At 36.8% G+C, this 24,423-nt stretch overlaps 1 protein-coding gene across 1 annotated transcript in view; it reads right to left on the reverse strand.

The window, feature by feature from the left end:
* WFS1 (wolframin ER transmembrane glycoprotein) overlaps positions 1–24,179 on the reverse strand; it is a 26,205-nt gene extending 2,026 nt beyond the window's left edge. Inside the window, 8 exon segments of the mRNA XM_010178021.2 lie at positions 1–332; positions 335–395; positions 2,032–2,177; positions 5,964–6,044; positions 6,696–6,866; positions 7,748–7,892; positions 12,245–12,327; positions 24,077–24,179. The exon segment at positions 1–332 is cut by the window's left edge and continues 2,026 nt beyond it. Of these exon segments, the coding sequence (XP_010176323.2) occupies positions 1–332; positions 335–395; positions 2,032–2,177; positions 5,964–6,044; positions 6,696–6,866; positions 7,748–7,892; positions 12,245–12,327; positions 24,077–24,179 (1,122 nt within the window).
* Between the last annotated feature and the right edge of the window lie 244 nt (positions 24,180–24,423).

Consider the following 24,423-nt stretch of genomic DNA (forward strand, 5'->3'; position numbering starts at 1 on the left):
AGGGAAAGAAAAAATGACAAAGAATACAGAGAGTAAAAAATAAATGTATGGCTCCAAGTGATTCCATCCAAAGTTCACCTCAGCTTGCTCCACATCTAGGTTTGGTTCAAAACGAAGCAGTAAGTCAGTCAAAGTGCGGAAGTTTTCCCAAGCCTTACTGTCCTGAAAAACTTTCAGTGTGCAAATCACCATAGATATGAAGGATAAATAGAATATGACTAATGGAATAATGAAGGCAAAAAAATCAATTGTCAGATTACTGATGATGAAAAAAAAGATGAGAGCATTTATATGGTGTGTTGGAACAATGGTAGACAGCCAATGCATACCTTTGATGCAATATCTATAAGGTATTCTTTAATTTCCATAATGGCATGAAGCGGGTATTTTACAACCTGGAAAAAAAGAAAGAAGCATTTCATTTATAAGCAATTTTGTATCTTTACATCACAGTTATTCTTGGCTGAAGCAGTAGCAGTCAGTTGTCTAACCTCAGCTGACATGAAAAGATTTATATTTCAGATGAATGTTGCCAGTAAAACGAGATTACTTTGTCTAAGATTATTAGCTCTATTTTGATTAATTCAGTCAGATGAAGCTCAGAGGCGATTTTGATTTCAGGAAAGATGGATTTCATTACCTTTGACACATATAATTAAATGGCTTCCTAGTCAAATATTCTGCTCTGCTAGCTTCATACTGAAGATAAACTACATGGCTGCAGTCCCATCCTATCTTAAGTCATTACTTGTACTGTGAGTACTGTAGTCTTAAAGCACTTAACTCAGCCACTGTTCTGCAAGGACTACGCTATACATTGGTATGTATGCATATCAGAAGCAGTGTATATGATTCATGTGCACTTACAGGAAGTCTTTACAACTGTGGTTTATCTTTAAAACATTTCTTCCCAAGTATCTAGGGATGCAGTTGTCAAAATCTGGTTTCTAAACAGCAGAAATATCTTTAACTATAATTACTATACATATAGGGATTCTTTTAATTCCACAACAGTATCTGTACAGGATCTTAAAATTCTACCTATCTTATGTGGCATTTTCCAACACAGTCACCAGATAACTGAGGAACTGCTGGATCGAATCCTCTCTCCATGACCAACCACACACTTTGCACAGCATCAATAAAAAAAGTACAGGATTTTTTCAAACACATACTCAAAATATTTCATCTGCACATTAGATGCTGCAAACGATAGTTTTTATGTTTTCCCAGAACTTATGCTTTTATTTCATGGGAAATGCCAAGAATGCTTCAGCAAAGATCTATGCATTGTGACAAACTGGGGCAACACACACAATGACTTGGGCATAAGCTTATTTAGTAGTGAATGTATCCATATTCTTCTTCATAAATGTAACTCTTTCAAAATATTAGCTATTCAAAAGACTAGAAAGATATTCTCCCCACCCCACTCCCACCCCCCACTGTATGATAATAGACAACAAAATAACAATTACAACAAAAACTTTCACATCAGCAGCTAGAAATCCTCTACCTTGCTTGAAATTTATACCGGTATTGAATGTATGCACCTTAATTTTCTTTTCTCCTTTCACTACCTAGAGAAGTATCGGTATGGAAAACTGCTGACAGCAAGTTCCACCATTTTTTAATTCCTTTATAATAGAACATTTTCACACCTCAAGGCTATGGATAATTTTTCCCACTTGCTTGCTCCTACTTAAATAAGAAAGATATGAAGCATATAAAACCCTCTATAATAAAAATACAGCCGTTATGATAGGGACATTTAAATCTTCACTGAGATGTAATGAAGAGAGATTGCCCTCTTCCAGGGAAAAGCATTATCCCTTTCTCTTAAATATATGACTCATTGACATGAAACAGTAAATATATGAAGTCCAAAAAGAAATTACAGCAGCAATTCTTATACTGACCTACACAGACTAAACATCAGCTTTGAGAGTCAAGGTCAAGTCACCTCTGTCTTGTCTGAAATGCGTAAGTTAAGAGCCTTTCAACATAATCTTTTCAGTATTGCCTTTTTACCTTCAGTCGCAGAGGTAACTCTTCAGGAGTCTTCCCTGCCAATTCATCATCTTCCTCTTCCTGCACAATCAGGTTAGATGGGATGATTCCCTTTGCGTACTTCTTGGTAATTTCAACAAAGTCATCCAAAGCAATAAATTTTTTAGCTAAAAGATAAAACAAAAGCTCTGAGTACATAGTATCACTACAACACTGTACTTATTAGGAGCTGGAATATTAATTTTCTTTACTGGTATTAAAGAAGATCCTCTCTAGGCTTCAAAAACTGAACTACCAATAACACAGGCTTACCTTGCAACTTGTTCAGAGATCTGTGCTGAAAACAAGCAGCGGCTTGTGCCAGCAATATATGACTACTCTAAATCTCGTCAGACCAGCAGGTAAATTTATTATACTGGTAAGCAGAACAGAGTGAGTGAATGCAGATTATCTGCAAGTAATCCAAGGAAAAAAGACTACTAGATTAGGTCCTACAGTTTTAAATCATAAGCTATACATCTTTGGAAACTTCTTCAGAGAAAACTTTAACAGCTACATTGAAAATAAAGAATGGTACAGGAATAGTAATGAATTATCTGTACATTATTAAGTGAAAAACTGACTTCTGATTTGGCATTTAACAGTCATTTTTCTAAGTTTGGAAATTACCAACACATAATTATGGGAAATACCCAATTATTCATATCTACAAGACTAAATACAGATTATGTATAGTGTATTATTTTAATATGGTGCATGGTTAGACAAAGGGCCTCTCCCAAACTATATTAACTATGATCGAGAAAAGATAGCGAGCAACAAAATATATTTTTCTCAGTTGTACATGGAGACAAAACTTATAACTCTGACCTAGAAGATCCTTATCCACTCCTGTGAGTAGAAGGGAGGCACAAGCTTACTCCCGAAAACTCTAGGGATGTTGCAATACAGAAGACAATTTATACACTGCTTCAAACTCTTTTCAGAGCCAGTTCCTACGTTAGCATGGACTAGGTAGTTTCTGTGGTATACCAGCTTGATGTCGTTTGTACAGGAGGATAATTAACAGCAACTTTTTTCCACACACTATAGCAAGTGACATCACTGTAGAGATGACTTTTGAATGACAAAAATCTGTAACACATCTCCTAAACAGTATGTTCAGCTAGTCAGCTGACACAAAGATATGAAAGCTCACCTGTTTAACACTAGTTTAGCATTTTAAAGAGACAGTAAGCTTAACTGCTTCACTAAATTTAAAATCAGAGGATTAGCAGGTTTCAGCCTGTTAATTTTTTAATTTTACAAACCTCCTACATTTATATAAGTTATTTATAAATATATTAGAATTTAATATTGAAAACACTAGATACAGAACAAAATAAAGTATTTGTGTCAAGATAGCTGCTACAGGAAGAAGGGCGTTAAAAGAGCTCAATAGAAAAACAGCAGCTTACAATCTATTTTTTGCTTTAATCTCCCAACATGGATGTTGCGTTTTGCTTGGACTTTTACTTTTTAAATTTTATTTTTCTTCATTGCATGAACCTGTATGTCCCACAAAATACCATCTGGCATGCCTCCCAAGAAACAAGGAAGGATTTATTTTTGCTAGCTATTCTAAACTTTCACAGACTAAGGTGGCATTGGCTGTACAAAGAAATCAGTGAGATTCCTTAGCTGTCTTTGGTGGGGTTCAGATCAAGCCTAATACCATATCATCTAAATTTTTTGTCCCATTGGAACAAAATATACAGTGGTAAGATAAAGTCTTTTTGGTGGAGAATCAGCAAGCGGACATGGTTAGAAACCCATAAAAATTCCTTAATGGCATTTTTATGGAACCATGGGACATCCTGAGAGGGAAGGAGTTTCTAATTTACTACCTATAGATGGCCTATCAGATGTAATGACATGTATACTCTCAGGCACACAACAACTGTCCATTGACAGTGTCAGCTCTAATCTTCTGTTTATACTTCCATTAAGGATACCCCAGATCACCTATCTGCAAACACATATCTGGCTTAAAAATTATCTTCCAAGTATTGTCAATGCATTAAAACTTAAGAAAGAATCTCCTGCTGGTAAGATAAATGGAGAAGCTCAGTGGATCAGAGAAGTAAATGCTGGAGAGTAACAGCTGTCTTGTTCATACATGAAAAGAGAAAAGCTCTCTAGAGAAGAGGTAACAACTCCTACTTTAAGTGTTTGATGAAAACTTCTTGGTTTTAAATGTTATTAGTATTTTGTCACCCAAGTGTCTCTTAAATTGATATAAAAAGTGTATGTTGTAGATTCTACTTTATTATTCGTAGATTTTTTTTTTCTTCAATTTGGTTATGACAAATTCCCCTGCCTCCCCCATCCACCGCAGAAAGAGAAAAATATGCACATCAATTTCTGCCTACGCTTATATGTAGGTTCATTTACTCTCCTGTTATTTTATCTGCCATTTAAGCCATCAAAAAAAATTTGCCAGTTCCTTTCTCACACTCTCTGAATTATTGAAGAATAAAATGACTTGCTTTGCACTCACGCTCTATCAGCATGTGCCAGCTCAGCTAACGGATGGAGAGAACACTAGTCTCGTCCACTGAGCACCAATATAACACAGCTCCAATGAACCCAGATACCTCTGCCTTACGATACGATGACTGGACCATGAAACACAACAGTCTTATCCTTGGAGGACTATTTCTAGCTTTCCAGAAGTGGCAAACGAGTCACAACAACAGCTGATCGACTCTCCTGGAAGTTCTGACAGGACCACAAGCTTGGTCTCCAAAACACTATTTCTGCCCGTCACCTACTCCTTTACTTACAGGCACTCTTTTACTTCAGTGAAAGTTAAGTAAAACTGAAATATGCCATTCTTAGGAATGTTACTTTCAGAAGTCACCTGTGTAATGAATACAACCCTTGAAGGTAAAGGCTAAACTAACCTTATGAAATGTAAATCTAAACTCAGGGATTTCAAACCTGTAAACCCGCAGATTTGGCTCACTAACCCCCATATGATGCTTTAGTTACACATATACTCAACTATACATGTATTAGTAAGTAACATGCTTTGAAACATTTAAAAGTGCTCTTCAAGCACTGATCTCAATTGCACGTTAACCATTTCATATGACTTACTGCATCTCAAGAAAATGAAATTTTCCCAACAATGATTAATCAAATTTTATGTTAGATTGTATTCTTGAAAAACTACACATGCTGCATAGTTTATAAAGCATTTTCTTAATTTGACAATTTGACTTTCCTCCTGAAGGCCCAGTGGTATACCAGGATTTCTTAGGTATGCAGGGCTAGGGAGAACTTTATTTCAAGTCCAACGCCCCCCACTCAACCATACCTTACAAAACTCACAGATTTGGGTCTACAAGTCTGACCCTGTGTGTGTTGAGTGGTTTAATTCTCCCCATCTGCCCCTAAGTTATGAAAGGAGTATCGTGGTGCATCTTTCCTATATCAGTCTTAAGCAAATATGAAAAGATAAGCATTAATTATAAGGGAATCTTAAACAGAAGCAAGGCAAATAGAATGAGGGATCTGCCTGCATTAATTGGTTGCATAATTAATTGCCTTATTGTAATCAGAAGGCTTACTACAGTTTAGAACTAAAAAAAATATTATTGAAAGTGCAAATTTTTTTTTTGCTGAATAGATTTGCAAGTGCTGAAAGGGCAATAACATAAATACAAGTGACATGCAAACTCCTCTTAGTACACTAATCATTGACAAGCTGACTGTAATGGTGATGTGAGCTTCTGTGATTTCACATGCAGATTAGTTATTTGCCTTGCACATATAATAAAGTGACACTACCACTTTATAGCAATCCAAACTTGCTAAACATTCTTACTCTGGCAGCATGAAATTGCTTAGCAAAATGATATAGAAACCAAAACCACAGGCAGAGATTGAAAACAGCAGCATTCGCTCACATTCACTGCTCACTAATCGCTCCAGCATTCTTCTCTGCTTCTGCACCGACTTTGGGACTGGGCCAGGTTGCTTCTCACCATCTGGTTCAATAACAGAAGTTTATGGAAAGTCAAAGCAGCCAATTAATAAAGTGATCAAACAATAACTGGAATGTTCTTTAAGCTACAGTATCTAAAGAATGGTATTTCTTCAAAGTCAGGAAGAGACAAATATACATATAAATGGTAAGAAGTGGCTACAGAGCTCTCTATAATCCTATTACTACATTAGAAAAGGGAACAGCATTGCATAGCTAACACATACTGCTGTAATGGTGGAGTGAGCCAGGTGTCTTGAAGACTGAGTTTGTAAATCAAAATATCTAGTAAGATATCATCAGGATGACTGTTAATGAAAAAAGTCAAAAACAACGAAGCCATAAAATATTTATTTTCCAAGGACAGGAAGTGCTGAATTAAGATACTTTTAGTATTTGGTCACTTGTATGAGTGCTTAACTGAATCACAAGCTACAGCAAGGGTTGGCAGGCCTTTATGAACTAAGTTAATTGGTCCAGAGAATACAGTTATTAAAAGAAAGTTGAGTTGTTAACACTGTTACTTTTTCTTAAATAGATCATGCATTTACTTTAATCTCATATCTGATTGTTTATAAATTCCTTTAAGTTTCTAGCTATATTCTGTCTGTAAGTATATATTTTATCAATACCATAAATCAGTTCATATACAAACCTTCATTGTCAACTTGCCCAACATTTTCCAGTAGCTCAGACACTGCTAATTGCTTCTTCTTTTTTGGGTTTAATTTCCAATACATGACTAAGGCAGCTTTCCTCACAGCTCTCTCCAAATCAGTCTCAGATGATAATTTTTTCACTTCTTGCTCATTCTCAGAAGTGATGCCTCAAAAAAAACCCAAAACAACAAAAATTAGATACTATTATCCCACATCCATGCAGAAATGACAGATTTGCCCACAATTTCTTTTTCTCAGTTTAGTCTGAAACTTCTCAAGTTTCTTTCACATCTTGACCCCCCAAGTAAATTACCCAAATGCCTGTCTGTGCCCGTTGCTTATCAAATATCTCATCACGTTGCTTAAGTTTAAACTGCACTTCAAAGACTGTGCAAGACACACGTTATATTTATGTCTTGCTTCAGCTTTTGAAATACAGCAGTTCAGGCAAAAGATATGCATGTGACATGTAAAAAGCAGCAAGAGCTTAATGAAAGCAAGGTTTTTCTTGTTGGTTTTGTTTGTTTGTTTTTTTAGTGTAAGAGTTCAGATAGTTGGCAGACAAGAGGAGACCATTCCAAGCATGGGAAGTAGCGGGAAGATGTGAATCTTGAAGTGGGAGAAGACAGTGAAAAAGACCAGTGAGGAGAAAGGTTGTATAGAGGCAAAAGAATGAAACAACAGCAGATATGTAGGTGGTGTGTGGTTACAGATGACCTTCACGGTCAAAGGAGCTTCAATGAAAGGTGGGGAGGGGAAGAACAAGCATGGATTCCATGAAGGAATATAATTAATATATCAATTAATTAATGGAAACAATAATTAATATAAATTCCATGAAGCAAATAATTAACATAAATGCTTTTATAAGTAATATCAGTAATTAATGTTTTTTAAATTACCTATTTGAACATGTCAGTAACTACTCATATAATTTTGCCATGAACATTCCCATCTTTTTTAACCCCTCTTTTCAGTGTTAAAATGGAGATAGTATTATTTCAGATAAAGGAGGAAGCACGAGCAAGAAGTCTCAGAGAACCCATACCTCTTCTGTCTGCCAGGCATCTACGCAATAGTTTGACAGCTTCTCTTCGGCCTTGCTTAGCAGCAAGGATGAACCAGTCAACCGCACTACAGTTGTTAAGTTCTTCATCCTCCTCTTCTGCTAATCTTAAGAAGTGCTTTCCCACCTAAAATAAGTGGTGAACAGAATTCCATCAATTACTGAAATACACTCTCTCTCTCTTTCTCCTCCCACCCCTTGGAACTCAGCTAGAATAAATTCTCTCTGAACAAAAGGTCAAAACATTTGCTCCTAGCACTAAAGAACATTGCTGTAAGTTGATCTTCTTACAGAGAAAGATCAGCTTCCAGAACTGGAAGCAAAAAGTAATTGCAACACATTTGACCTGGCCAATGAATTCACTGCTTATGGTGTTTGAGCATCTAGCAGGATCAGGTAAAGCTTCTGTTGTTAAAGATTTTCTTTAATTCTAAAAGTTTTTTTGAATTATTTTCCTCCTATAACAATGGTCAGGAAACACTGCTAGCCTAATTTTTGAAACACAACAATTAAGTGTAATAACCTGGTGCCCATGACATTCAGAAATTCAGATGAAGTTATTGACAAAGGGCCTTGACATGGAAGGAGGCTTCAGCAGTGAAATCCCAGACCCTCAGCAGTTTAGCCATTGAAGGTCAAAGCAAACTAATGAATAATTAGTGAATGGAATAAAACTAATACTGCTTAAGGATCAAGCAATTTTAGTGATATAGCCTGCAAAAATCCTCCTATTTAGGATTACAGAAATTATAGAGCAGTTGCCTGTATTATTGTTTTAAAGATAAGAAAAAAAATCACCTTTTTTCTTGCTTCTATAAAATTGAAATATGTGGTAATATACTAGTAAATATATTTATGCAATAGCATGAAACACTTCTTATCATACCATAAAGCAACAAAATGTTAAGTGGCAGAACATGGCCAAAACTACTGGACGTTTTACCTGTGTGCCTGGAGAAGCTGGGAAACGCTTTTGCTTGGTTCACTGTACTCCCTCTCTCCCCACTGTTACTTCAGTTACGTTCTAGGAGTAATTAATGCAATACCTTAAGAGTATAGCTCTGTAAGTCCACAGCAGTAGCTGCTGAAAAAACACGTGTTTGAGAGTTTCTGTGAAACTTTGCCTTTGATATTACCACTACAGGTGACCAAAGCAATACCTTTGAAAGACACACTATTCCCATGTAGGTGAAACACACTGATACCATCAAAAAGATCTTTTTCTTCCAGTAAAGGTTAGGTCTCCAGTCTTGCAACTAGTTTCATACACCTAAGTAAGGCGCTCCAACAACTTCTACATAGACACTTACTGGGTAGACATCATAGTGATTAAACCCATAGTATGTAAACTGTGAAGCCAGAGTCTAAAACAAGCACTGAACAGATACAGTGGCAGACCAAGAAAAGGGTGTATGAGACAGAAAAAAATTCTGAAGTTTCAGCAACTGCCTGGTAATTTATCACCCAACTGCAGGTGTACCTTCAGCTATTTATTTCAGAAAGGAATTGCTTGAACAAGTTACATGGTAAACAACATCCTCTGACAAGAACAGCAGTTTCTCGAGCATGTTTATATTTATGGCCATTGAGATTCTGAGCAAAGCTTTGAGACTAGTAGATGCAGCTCTTTAAACTTTACAAGGATCTCTTGCATATAGAAATTCATATTGCAACATAAACTAGCAGATCTTGGAATTAGTCGTATGGCACAAGGCTACTGCACGAGCAAATGACAGCCTAGCACCTCTTTTATGACAGAAGTGTTCTTTGGCTTGCCTGTGTGTTTTTTTTGTATTGTTTATGGTTTGTCTGTTTGTTTGCTTGTTTTGTTTGATTTGTTTATTGGGGGGGATATGTTTATATGTTTTGGCTTTTTTTGAAGGGGGGTTAGTGGGTTGGGGGGGGGTGTGTTTTAAGTTCAACTTTCAGATTTCAACCTATCCCCTCCAAAAAAATCCACAGAACTTTCCCACGAAGTCTGAGGAACCAGAAAATATTTTCCCTTTATTTTGATTATAAAATTACAAGCTTTTTTGTATATGTTATAAGTTTTGGTAGCAAAAAAAAACCAAACCAAACCCACCTCTAAGTCCCATAACAAACATCAAGGCTTTCTATGAAATGCTATTGGAAGGTCTACCAGCTCCTTCCGAACAAGTCCCATGCAAGAGTCACCTTTCACTGCCAGAGCAAAGCTCCTACACAGAACCATCGAGATGGCTGCAAAGCTCTGGCCCACAACAATCAAAGGAGGAAGAACTGATGGGAAAAGGTGTTAACCTCAGATCTGTCATTTAAGCAGTCAGGGCTTCTCTCTTTCCCATGAGCTAAAACTGGGAAATGAAATCATAGCTGGTAACGGCTTAACAGAGAACTTCACAATGTTCTTCTCCAAAGGCTGCTCTCACCTGTGAGTCTGCCAAGGCAGTTATCTCAAGCAATTCCCTTGCAGAGATCCTCCAGTTAAAAGACACAGAACTGCCTTTTCTCCATTACTGACTTCTAGCTGTGGATGTCTCATTTACATAATTCCTATACAGTTATTTCTCAATAAAGAAACTACATAAAGCTATGGTAATGCAGGCTGACAGCCATTCAGAGAGCGTGTATTTCCATAGTCATTGTAGGGCTATTTTTGAATAAACTCATAGTAACAACTACAAGCCAGTGAACCAAATGATTTCTTGTGTTTAACCTTGTAATTATTAGCACACAGCACAACAGTGCTGTCTCAGCTTCTCATTCATACTCCTACAAAAGTAAGAAATAAAACCAGATCTTTCTAACTGATTCTAAAGGGACATATTCAACAACAGAATATATATATATTTTTTAAGGTTTTAAAATGTAAAAGTTAATTCCCTCTCCACAAGTCACAAGAAATTTTATTGCATAGAAAAGAAACTACTGTATTTGGGGTTCTTTATCAGGCAGCCAATTAATCCTGAGTGCACTCTGAAGCAAAATTGTATACTGGATCTCTTTATGACAAGAATCTTATTATTGTGTGGGAATAGAAAGTGTACACAGTTAAAGAGTTAAAGGAAAGGAGTGAAGGTGGAATAAATTGAAAAGAATTAAAAAAATATTATTTATATACATGCATACACACACATCATCAGCTTAGATTACTTAAGGTATTTCTTACTCAACTGGAAGTTATATCCTGAAAGAATATTTATGGGGTTTGCATTCTTTTGTGTGGAGGAATAGAGGCAAAGTGTGAATTATACAGCAGCAATTCACTCAAGGCTAAAGCTTCATCCTCCACAAAGCCGCCGGCTGTTTCAAAGGTGAGGAATTTGTTACTGTCTCGGCTTACAACTCCAAGGACAGCCTGTCCCTTAAACAAGCCGAGATAGGGCAGGGACTGGGACAGGCATTTTTACTTTTTACTAGCTTTAAAAGGATTTCTTTCCCATCCCCCCCTTATGTTTTTATTTGCAAAAAGAGTAGCGATCATTGGGGAAAAAAAAAAAAAACAAACCACCAACGAGCACGTAGGAGCCCATAATCACTCCATGTTGCCATTAAAGTTGAAGCTGGAAAAAAATGCTCAAGTAAAACACTAATCAAGTGAAAGACAAATTGAAAATCTTCTAAACAATTTAGACACCTAAAATGCTAAGACGTACAGGGACAGAGCTGCCATTATGAATTCAATTATACCTGCCATTACACAACTAAACATCGCTGATTTCAGTAACCAAGGAGGGTGTGTGAATTGGTTTCCCAGAGAAGTTGTGTATGCCCTGTACCTGGAAGTGTTCAGGGCTGAGTTCGATAAGACTTTGAGCAACCTAATCTAGTGGAAAGTGTCCCTGCTCACGGCAGGGGGGTTGGAACTAGATCATATTAAGGTCCCTTCCATCACATACTATTCTATGAATTCAACAGAGAAATGGTACAAAAGCAAAACATCCATCAACCTCTGTTCCTGCTACAGCATCTCAATGGCAGTTTTTTCCCCCTGCAAAGTCCAGCCTAAGAGTCCTGAGGTATCTGTATATATTGAAGGACTGAATCAACAGTCCAAGCTTCGATAATCTCATTTAGATGAGCAATCAGTTCCATTCCAATAGCAAAATTAAATCCAAACAGCATTTAATAGTCCCTATCTACACACATACACATGTACCTCTTCAGCACATGCTTTTAGAAGTGGGTGGCGGAAAAAAAGAAAGCAAAAAAAAAAGCAATTCTGTGTCCTCTCCCTACTCTCAGCCTATCCTCTCAATGTTTGTATGTGTCCTAAATGCTTACTCAAGAGTTGGACTTGAAGCCAGTAACACTCCCAACCAAGCAGCATTTCCAAAGGTGGAGAAACCATCTGGCATCATCTGACATCACCATTCTTTCAATAGTTTAAGATCAAAACAGATAATGTTCAACTAAAGAAGAGATAACAGTTCTACAGAAGGCAATGCTATTTTTGGAATTAAGAGTAAACAAGACTGGACAAAGAGCATATAAAATTACCTCCGTTTGTGCTTTTGGTTCTCCAGATTTGGCTCTCTCAAGCAGTTCCTCAAAGAGCACTTCAGGTTCTTCCTTCATGCCCTCTATAAATTGATAAAGAGAATTGTTTACTATCAGTATTTGAAAATATTTTATAAACCACTGCTATATGTATTTGAAGAATTAAAGGATCATGTCTAAAAAATCCAGCATGAGTGTTTTGCAAGAACAGTGGAAGTTAACTCATTACAATTTTTACACTTCATCTCAGCATTGTACTTCAGCATATTTACCATTACTTACTAATTGGTACCTGCCACAGGATGACACATACAGTTTATAGTTTCTCATTTCCTTTCAAAGGATTCATTTCTCAATAGAAGCATATTCATTACAATAGATATAAGCACATGTGGAATGTGCAGTATGGATCAGTTTTTGTACTATGACTGTTCTTGTTCTTGATAGCATCTGAGTCTTTCAGCTGTGTATTGGGTCTGGCTGGGCTGGAGCTGATTTTCCCGCGGCAGCCCTCAGAGTGCTGTGTTTTGTATTGGTGGCTCGAGGGGTGTTGATAACACCCCAGTGTTTTGGCTACTGGTGAGCAGTGCTAGCACAGCACCAAGGCTGTCTCTCCAACATCTCCCCAAGTAGGCTGGGGATGGGGAAAATCTTGGGAGGGGCCACAGCCAGGACAGCTGACCCAAACTGACCAAAGGGATATTCCATACCATATGACACCTGCTCAGAAATAAAAGCAAGGAGAACGCAGGGGGAAGGGGGGGGCATTCGTTATTTCTGTTTGTCCTCTGGGAACCACAACACATACGAAGCCCTGCTTCCTGGGAAGTGGCCAAACATCACCTGCTGATGGGAAGCAGGGAATAAATATTTGGTTCTTTTGCTTCTATGCACATAGCTTTGCTTTGCTTCTATTAAACGGCCTTTTGCCTCAACCCACGAGTTTGGGGTTTGTTTTTTTTTTTTGTTCCATCTTATTTTCTCCTCTCCCCCTCCTGCTTCGGAGGGGGATGATAAAATGGCTTGGTGGGCACCTGGCTGAACAGGCAAGGTCAACCCGCCACACGCCTGGCAGCTTCTTTATTTAGTGGTGTACCCTTTTCAAGAGTTTTGAAAAATTAACCAGCCTTTAGAACATGTCCAGTACATTTTCAAGCTCAGCTCCTCAGCCTCTGGAGTACACAGAAACAAGCAACGATTACACTGTTAAAAGCCCCACTGTTTTGTATTCATTTCCACACTTGTACCTAATTTTATCTCCTTTGCTACCTACAGTATGCATACAAACTTCACCTTTTTTTTTCCCCCCCAAAAGCATTATATTGCTCCACTAGTCAATCAAAGGAAAAATCTTGTGAGCTTTATCTGACATCCAGTGTTTGTAAACAATGTAATGCTGCATGCTACTTGATGAATGAAGAATAAGTTTAATGGAAAAGCTGACAAAGGCCAGAACTGCTACTTTTTATGAGATTTCTCATAGATTGGTCTGAAAGTATTTTAAAGACAAAAATCAATACAACTGGCCCACTTTTAAGTTGGGTAAAGTGTAGAAAAGTACAACAGAACACTGATTCAGAATAACAGTTTCACCAGCCAATCCAAACTCGTAGTTAGAAAGGAAGATCCAAAGCTTGACCTGTATGCACCACACTGCCCTGTGAGGTCACCGAACACACCATGATGCCTGGTAGCTATGTACTGAGGGCACACACAGCATGAGAAAGTGTGGTTAGGAAGCAGAGTTTCCAAACATAGGAAACTGACTGAGGGAAGCTTTCTGGCATCAGTTCAGTCACAGATTTCAGTCTCTACCTAATTTGGGCAGCAATAAAGCGAGAAGCTGGTAAGCAGCCCTGCTAACTGAGGTGCCGTTCAGTATCGGCTCTTTTTCAAAAGGCTGAAGAAAGAAAGAAACAAACCAAATTCCAAATAATCTCCTGAAGAACAGGGCTACTTACATTCTTTAACATCCCTGGTACTGGGACTAATTCCAAAAAAGAACAGGCTACAAGCCAAGGCTTTTATTAAAATGGATGTATTTTAACAAGAGCAAACCATGAAGTAAGTTTTCTCCTTCACCGTGCCACAGTTCTGTCTGCCAAGCTTCAGTTGGAAAAATACTGATGCCAGATTATAACATGTTGTCTGGCTAAACAAGGCACATAACGAAAAATAATTTTCATTTAGTACTCTGTCTTTTCAGAAAGCTGTAAAAATATTATTGTAGGACAGGCAAACAGCATCCCAGCAAAATTAACCACTTAATCTCCTTGCTCTGATATATAACCATTAGGATTGAACTCAAAACAAGTCAGAAGCCTGTTTTCCAGATGGCACCACTCATACCAACAGACATCACTCAGGGGTTCTCTGCTTTCAATAAACAAGTTACAGGAAAGAACATATTGTTTGAAATAAACATAATATTCATACATCTACTTTACTCAAATGAAAAAAGTTGGGCAAGGCATTATGTTTCTGTTTCTTCCTGTGCTTTCACATTCATTAACTTATTTTGCATCAAAATTTCTGCAGCAACAGTTTTGGTTATGGATTTTTTTTTTTTTTTCTATTTAGAGTTTTCTACATGTTGAGAAAAAGACCACCACAAATATTTCAGTTACACTCTGGATAAACCGATACAGGAGGCACCATTCAGAAGTTAGTGTTTGATAATTAAGTGGAATTTACACAAACAAAATATCCCCAAACTATAGAAAGCAGTTTGCTAAACTGATATAAGCCCTAATGATAAGAGAGGTTCTCTGGCAGCTTATACAGGTGAAGAGGCTTCCTTTCTCTCCTGCTCCACTTGCCATATATAGGACCATGGCATGGCTCTGCCCGAGTGATCCCCGAGAGAATACCCTGTCTTCCAGTCAGCCCTGGTTAATATACTAAACATGACATGATATGATATGGAATATCCCAGTGGCACATCCAAATGCCAGGTCTGGGTTTTGCTATTCACTGCACTTCTCCCTCCCAGTCCTAGTGCAGCTGTGAATCAGCCAAACACGGTGGCCTTGAGCTCCAGCAGCAACTAATAACACCAGTACTGTTATCAACCTTCTTCCCATAATAAGTCTGAACTGAAACACTGAAACTAAAATACAGCTATTCTAATTACTAAAAAGAAAAATAATTCTATTCTAGCAAAACCAGGACACCCTTCCACCTCTTGCTCAGTTGAATGTCTGTTAAAAAAAAAAACACTTGCAAGAAAGCTGTAAACCATGCCCATTTTGCTTTTTCAACACCAGGATATAGTTACTTTATTGTAATCACATTGCAGATTAACATGTAAATAAAGTTCTTCACGAAGATGGTAAGCAAAGAAAAAAACAAAACTAAGAATGTGCAGCCTTATGTTCCAACTACCACCTTCACTGAGAGAAGAAAATAAAATGTGCTGGTAGTGCAGGCAAACTTGTTGAAATGTTTGTTCCAACAGAGCTGACTGCCAGGGGAAAGAAAGCCCTTCCTGCAGTTATTTTCAGCCTACTGCCCAATCCCTCCTGCCTAGAGGGATTGGGCAGAAGTTGTTACTTCTATGTACTCTCACATGTGACCTAGAAATATAAATGAAAGATAGTTAATTAAAATTATGTCTGTGGGTTAGTTCTGTAGTTGTAGGACAAGGGCAGAAGAGCAGGTTGTGGTGTATTTTGGAGATCAAATTTAGAACAGCTTAGTAATATGGCATTCCCGTAACTAGCAATATTTTTCCTTTGCTTAAAGGATAAGCAAGAGGATAAAGCATAAACAACTCAAGTTTTGTGGCTGCCATATCAATTTACTTTCTCATAAAGCATTTAGGTCAGTCTCTGTAGTTAAAATGTCCAAAACACAGTCAAAGTGTGTTTTGGAACAAGGATGGACAACACACACTTTTTTCCAATTCAGCTCAACACCGAAACAAATACTACAAAAGAATAAATGCACTCACTGTAAAAATACCATAAAAAGTGGTGATCTATAACTTAACATGCTTATTCTGAAGCATGTTTTTTAAGTAGAAAACATCTTGATGTGTATTCCTCCCACATAAGAGTACTGCAATGGAAATGCTGTCAGTAGAAGCTTTTATTTTCCAGCTTTGCTAAAAACTCATGTCTACTTAATGTCAAATTTTACTCCATCTTGAACATAAAAATTTCCAGAAGAGAGGAACATTCATCTCACAATGCTTCATGTATCTTTTATGACAATTAAAATACACTTCACTAGCTGTTGTGTGTCAGGTGAATTTATATAAGCCAATGAAGTCTATCAGTTATTCAAGGTTCACCAGCACTGCAGTCATTCAACTGAAAGCAGGTAAGTGAAAGCACACAAATTTTAGGTGGCATTCATATGAGAAACAGATTAAGACAGGACAAGGATGTAGAAGCATGGTTAGTACTTCATATTTGGCTGTAGGTCCTATCCTGCTGACAAGACCCCATGTAAACCTTAGTTCACCATCAAGCTAGTCTGTGGTTCAGTTCCCAATTAAGTTCATTCTACCTTCACAGAGACAGGTCACTCAAGACAAATTATTCAGTGGATATTGGAACAGTGACGTTATTAATAAAATTTTAATGTTTTATTTTTATTATTCTGTGTGATTAAGTCTTAAGATATGAATTATATGTTGTCCTTTCATTTTCTCAGTTCCAATTAGAAAAAAAAAAAGTGGGAAACAAAACAAGGTTTGTGATCTGCAAAGGATGAAGCAGATGTATTTCTGAGCCTGCTGTGTTTCTGTAGTATGAGGACATAAAGCATTTAAACCTCCAAAGGGATACAGAAATACCCACTTTTGAAATTCAGGCTTTTTGTCTAACAGGTTAAAGCTGTCACTTAAAACGTATTTATTAAAGCACTTATTAAAAGATTCAAGACAATGAAATTGATAAAGGCTTGTATACATTTCACAGTCATATACAGCATTTACAAGAGTACGCTAAAGCTGCGTATTATTAGCTGACAGACTTCAAAGATGCTATTAAAACATTACTAGAGTCATTTGTGTTTACTAGTAAAAAGTATGGTTTATAACGACAGAAAAATACTCAGAATACAGAAGTCTAAACACAGTTGTTTATAAAGGCAGATTGTTAGACAAACAGATGAAAAGACAATACTATTACTTACTTGCTGAAACTCTCTACATTACTTTGCACATTGACTACATAAAGTAAGATTCCAGCTTTGCAGATATAGGCTTACGTGGAAATTTGGCATTCATTTCAGCATAGGCAGGCATTTTAACTGTCTCTGTTAGGTTCTGACCAGAAATAGGAAATGTTGCAAAAGGAACTATATCAGTTTTTAAAAGAATAGTATGTTATGATGTAATTATTGTCCCTTACCTCTGAAATTTAGCAATAAAATTGACAAAAATGACAGTTAATCCATAGTAGGGCTTAGTCCAAGTGAGACTGCAAGATATCAGTGCTTATTGTTTTTAAGTCACAAAAGGAAGATGCCATCATTGATTAATTAACAAGTATAAGCCTCATCTTTGGACTACATCAAGGAATAAAACCCAACAGACTCTTCAACATCCTCACAAGGTTTTAAAGACTTTTACAATCTAGGTAAGAAAGCCTTTAAATGCAAGAGATTTTACAGACAACCAGAGTACACTGGTGGTCTCAAAATTTCCTTCCCAGTATTCTAGCATGAATCAATGATGGATGCAACAGATTCCAAATCTTTCTAATATCCTTCACATATACAACTGAAACACATGATGTGTACATCCTTGTGGTTAGGTTGACTTGTTGAGAAGTGTCTGATGACATATTTAGCAAAAGGTTTTGCACACGCTTTAGACAAACACTGTTTCAATAAAATAGCATTTAAAAAAAGATATGGTGTGACACTTCCATTCATGTATTCCAGAATATTTAAAGGCATATAAATAGCAATCCTTACGTGTAAGGAAAGATTTTTAGTTGTTTATATACACACACACAGAATGGATCATACCCAACCACCACATAAAACATTCTCAGTTTCTTAAGTGCTCTTCTAAATGCTAGGAATCACTGCCTTCCTTAAAAAATAAAACAAAAATCCATTAAGGTTATTTCATGCAGAAAGAGTCAATAGAGAGCATATTGAATAATAAAAGTGTTTGTTGAATTACATTTCTACCAATACAAACACATTAAAGATACTGGCAGAGTGGATTTACCCAGAACAAGGGAGTTTTAGCACCTTGCCTGCTATCATCACTCTGGTCAGGTGCACACAGCTCTTTCTCCTTAGGTCACAGCTACAGCACCCGAATTCTCCGGATAAAATAAAGGAGAAAGACCATTATCAAAGGATACCAAAGGCAAAAATTGGTATTTTAAATTATTACAACCTCTTATGCCTTTTGAGCTTAAGATCTTATTTGTTCACACAGTTACTAGTGGCCAGTCACAAGACAGTTATGTTATCAAGCACACTTTTGTTGTGTTTGCTTTTTGTTTTTATCACAAGCACAAGTCAGACATTTCCAAGTGCTTTGAACAGTAGAAACCTAATGAGAACAGGATAAAAAGGAAAACTGAAAGCAGTCTCTCAGACAGGAAGCAATGACGAAGACGAAGTATTCATTTGAAATATGTAAGTTTAAAATAAATTACAGGTTTTACAGGTGAATATTAAAGCTGCATGGAAACTGTACCGAACAAAAGATTAATGCATTAACACCCACACTTAGTGTATAAAGGAAACCTGTATGGCATACACACTTTGTATGATCATGACTACAAGCGTTCATCTGGGCTCAGAAATAAAAGTGACAGGGATGCACAGGAAGAAGAGGAAAACCCTCAGGTGCTGAGGAGAATAAAGGATCTCAGATGACAAGATATGAAACAAGATTTCTGGGTTAGCCCTCCCATTTTATTAGTACAGCAAGTGTTCCTGAAGTGACTGAAAATCATCAGGAAGAGTTAAGTGTATGCACAATACATCTGATACATTCAGTCATAGACAGTGGTAACACTTCCAAGCTCGCCAAATACACATCTAGTAAAGTACATAAACATTTTTACCATTTCGTGAGATGCAGATGAAAATTGCTATCAAGGTGGCCCAGCAAAGTGAACCAAGCAACAGTAAGTAGTCAGTCTCACAAATGACCTTGCAAATTTTAGGGTTTTTTTAAAATTTAGGATTTTAAATGCATTTTCCCATACCTTTTGTTTGAATAAACATAAGACACTGAAAAAAATCATAGCAGCAAAAAGGCCAGAAAGCAGCAATAATGACCTCAACTACCTCCAGAAAGTATCACATTCAAGAATGATATCATTATAAGATTTTAGATACATTTAATTAATAACTTCATGAAGTAACTAGTCAGAGAAACCAAAGGACACAAAACAACTTTTGCTAATTGATCAGTGCAAAGAACCTAGTTTAAGAGGTTAGTGAGACACTCTGTAACAGCAAGTTAGATTTAGTACCCAGATAGGAGTGTCAGAAGTGAAAAATCTCTACAGTCATATTTAAAAGCAAAGACAGATTGAAAAAAGAGAAGGAGAAAGAAAGTTCTTAGAAATAAGAATGCATCATTGCAAAGCTAAGGTCATGTCAAAACAAAGAAATATAGAAACAACAATTTAAAACACATACTATGATAGATGAAGAGAAAAAGATCTGGAGAATAACTTAATGTAGAAACTCTCACTACTTTTTATGCCTTTTTCAAGCACAAGGAGCAGCGAGCTTAGCAGGTAAACTGTGGGGTCAGACAATTCAAGGGCAACTGAGTATCTGAAAGAAAGAAGGCTGCAGTAAAAGATCTGCTAAAAGATGTTTTGTTGAGTTTTCTTTTGTTTGTTTGGTTGGATTTTTTTTCCCCTTCTCAATAGCATTGAGAAGCTCCTGTGTAAGAATCTCAAACATCTTTTAAAAAAGCTAAGATTTATTTTAATTGTGCTTAAAACTGTCGTTTCTCCTAATTGTTTATTCAAGTGTTCTATTCAATACTATACTGCAGAGTGTAACCTCTCATTTAAAACAAAGAAATTGAAATCTACAAGTATGACACCAGAGAGATCTGTGATAACAGAGACTATTAAATCTAATATCCATACAAGGCAAATATGTGGAAGAAAAAAAATCATAAGTAAGGGGCAAAAAAAGATATACTGGGTAAAATCAGCAGACCTTGTGTCCCTGAAGAAGTGAAAAGGTTGGAGGACAGGTGGATCCAGCTCATATCGTATCTTCAAAAGTAATGAGTAAGACTTCTCACAGAGTCCTCTAAACAAACTAGAATGTAGGCTGTTACATGGGTAAGTAAGAGATTAAGAAATAAAAACCAAATAGAAATACACAGCTCTCATTCTTCCAGGGGAAAGATTATCAGTTTAAACATGCAGGGATATAAAATAAGGCCTATATTATTCAATGCATTTATATGTGAATGAAAAAAAAAAAAAAAAAGTGGCTAACATGGAAATAATGACATTTATTGATGATTTGGTGTTATTCAGGCCAAAAAGGCCTCAGAAGCAATGACTGCAAGAAAAACCCCCAAACCAAACTTGCAGAAGGATTTAATGATCGAGTGATTAAGTGACAAAAGGCCAGATGAAATGCAGCAAATGCAAAACAAGACAACACCTTATCATTATGTACACAGTGATAAGCTCTAAACTATTATCACTCAAAGAGTAAAACATTAGAATTGTAACATACTGTTTTATGAAAAAAAAACCAACCAAAAAACCAAACCAAAAACCAGCTCAGTGCTTGTAAGACACTATTATCAAGGCTTTTTAACCTGGGGAATAAACTGAGAATGGTGCTAGAAGTCAGACTGAAGAATTCACAAAACGGATAAGGTAAACAGAGAGACTACTCAATGTCTTATTGAATCCAAAAACCAAAAGGCATCAACAAGTTAAAAATATTTGGCCAATACCAAATATTTCTGAGTTTAAAAAGCAACTGGACAAACCATCAGCAGAAGGAAGAACCCAGAAAGCATTAACAGATACAAAGATCTCACCTTGAGGAAGTCTCCAGCACTGCAAGGTGCTAAAGAACATTCTGAGAAGACAAGAGTTGACACTGAATACCTTTTCACATCTCAGTAAAATCTGAATAGAATCAAGTAAGGATAGCATTACCATTACCACTGCACTTAGAAAAAGCTCCCTGGATCTAACAGGCATGCTGTAAATAACAATGTAAAGGATTCTCATGAAAAAGATAACAAGAACCTCGAACCTGAAAAAGTCTGCCACCATTCAGGTTCTCCAACACTGATACTGAGCATTGATAGAAACTTCTGTGAGCCTTCAGAGTTCACAAACCGAAACTCCAGTGTTAGTTCAGGTAGGAGAGAAGAAAAACCTGGATGGCATCCAGAGGAAGAAAAACTGTATTTTGTATTTCATTAGCTTTATCCAGTAAGCTCTCTACTTAATGTACTTACAAGTCACAGGATGTCAAGCATTTCCCTCAGCTGCATGTTATTAGCTGACAGGAGTAATTTACGTGTTTGATGAAGAGTATTACGGAACAAGCTTTCATCTACAGGTCTTTTCACCAGCTAAAATCACTGGGGTGGGAGCAGGGAGGGAAGAATGTCATCTTTGACATTAGATCTTCTCCCACATGTGAACAAATTCTCCATATACCATGAAATACACTGATGTCTAAATTGATCTTTGTCATGTTGCATAGCACTGTACTTACTCAAAGCCCCAGGCATACATCACTTTATTGCTTTAGCAAGAAGGCCTTACAGTAATTGAATCTGAAAGGTAGCACTGTCTGAATGACCAAGAAAATTACTTGCTTTTACTTTAAGAGGATACTAGCATGAATAACCTATGTTCACTGCTCAATTCCAGCCCTCCCACCGTGCTGCACAAGGTAAGCTGGGTAGGTGGAGATAGACATGACACAGAGAAAACAGATACAGGATTAGTTACTGTATTTGAAAAAAAAAAAAACAAAAAAACCCAAACAAACAAAACTATCTTCCATGACTTTCATTATGATGAACTTGAAGCTGGATTTTTATTTTACCTTCTATATCTAGATATTTCCACAAAAACATGCCTCTAAAGTGCAACATGTAAAGCTTATCCCATACTTTAATATTAAGATAATAAAAGTGCCTTAGTAGTACTTGCAGATCGAGTCAAACTGTTCTACTATGATTAGGTTCCAAGTTATAAATGCACTCTGTGCCACAATTTCCATCAGAAAAACTAGGGTTTAATATAAACTGTTGCTATCTAATCCATCACTGGAGTAGTTTGAAAAAGAAACAGCCAGTAACAGCTCAAAAACATGCTATAAATCCTGTCCCAAAGGAAGTTAGGGTGATACACGGAAAGGATGTGCATCATCTTAATTATTACCACAAACACCCACAAAGAAAATCAGCTTGCTGGAAGCCAGTCATTTTTTCACTTTCATTTTTCATCCTCAGTTTGCATTTAAGAGCCCCAAAATGTGTTCTCCATTTCTGGCTTTCAATGCCTTCTATAGAATAAAGCCAAAACTAACTAAAAGAGAAACAGCATTGTTTGGCTTCTTAAAAACCAAGTATCCAGCCGCTAAAGACAACGCGCCTGCAAAAACTCAGTATTGCAGACTGCCTTGAAGCACTGGCATCTTCCAGCTGTGGCCAACTGAATGGGATTCTCAAACCACTGTTCTGAGGGAATTCTGTCTCCTACTCCTTGGCTTTCATCAGTCTTGTTCTCTATTCCTCCAATATTTACCTCTGCTAGGGTTACAGTCAGAAAGAGAAGCTGTTATAGCTCCTTATGAAGTCAGTAGAGGTCTTGCTACACATCTCAAAACTATGATAGGACAGTGCTGTAATCATCTGGTCTTTTTGGGCTACTAAAAAAAAAAAAAAAAAAAAAAGAAAGAAACAAAGTATGTCTGAAGCATCAGAAATAATAGCCTGGCACCAGAGTTAAGCAGTTAATGTATGTTGGAAGAAGGAATTAATTTGCTTGAAGAAGTTCACACATTAAATATGCTAGCTATAGAATTTAATATTCTTGCAGATTCTCAGCAATAGCTCATTTGCTAGTATACAGAAAATTTTACAATGTTGAAAGCTGAAGATCTTACAACATTAGGTAGGAAGCAAGCAACAATGCATGCACATACAAAGTAAATAATGCAGGCATGTTTGTTCCAGCAATAAATAGCCAAGGAAGGAGTAGAAAAATGAAAGCTTAAGTGTGTGTCTGTCCATGGATATCATCAAAATAGATACAGTAGAACTCATTTTATGCAAAATCTCCCTAGATGGTATTTCTTTTGGAGTCACATCCTATATAATACCTCCAGTCCCTTTTGGAAGTGTATGCTGGTAATTCTGATACAGTGTTACACAGGATTTTTTTCAGGAAAAGTTCCTTCTGTAAGCACAGATCTGGTAAGTTTATAAAAATCCAACAAATTCAAAGTTTTCAGGGAATGATGCACAGCTTTTTATTACAGATTTTGTTTTCACTATGAAACAAGCTTTCTGGAATCTCAAGAGGCACTTGTGAGCAAAAGCATGCACATATTTATGACAAAATAAAACAAAAAAAATAAACAATAAACCAAAATCCCTTCCTTTGCTAGAAGATACTGTGTATGCATAACTCCAAAGTGAAAGGAGTCAGATTTCTTTCTTTCAGGAAAAAAAAAAAAAGATTTAAACTGTTCATCTACAGGTAGATTGAAAATTTGATCTGTACATTTTATAACAAAAATTAAGGTTCTAATAGCTTTTGTGTGTCGCTGGATTGTACTGTTGAGCTTTCAGCGGAGCCAGTTTTCAGTCTCTAGAGAAATCCTCCTACTCACTTTCTACAAGCTCCAAAGGTTCAGTGGCATTATGTGCAGTACCCATGCAGGAGTAAAGTTTCTGGGAAGAGCGATACTCCACTTCAAAGCAGGCATTAAACATCATGTCATAAACATTATTTGTACACACAGAATATAACGACACAAACAGAGGAACTGATGGGAGAGGGAGAAATATTTTGTACAAACATACATCATGGTTTTGATAAATGTTTTTATTAATTTTAGACACTTATTTGCTCATCCATGAGTGCTGAATCCTTTAATCCATTCAGAAGCCTCCTGAATTCTTAGCTTAACTGCAGAGTAAGACCTTGGTACAATTAAGAATACACGGCATGTTGTTC

Source organism: Antrostomus carolinensis, unplaced genomic scaffold (assembly GCF_000700745.2).
Source record: "Antrostomus carolinensis isolate BGI_N321 unplaced genomic scaffold, ASM70074v2 scaffold38441, whole genome shotgun sequence".
NCBI classification, from domain to species: Eukaryota; Metazoa; Chordata; class Aves; order Caprimulgiformes; family Caprimulgidae; genus Antrostomus; species Antrostomus carolinensis.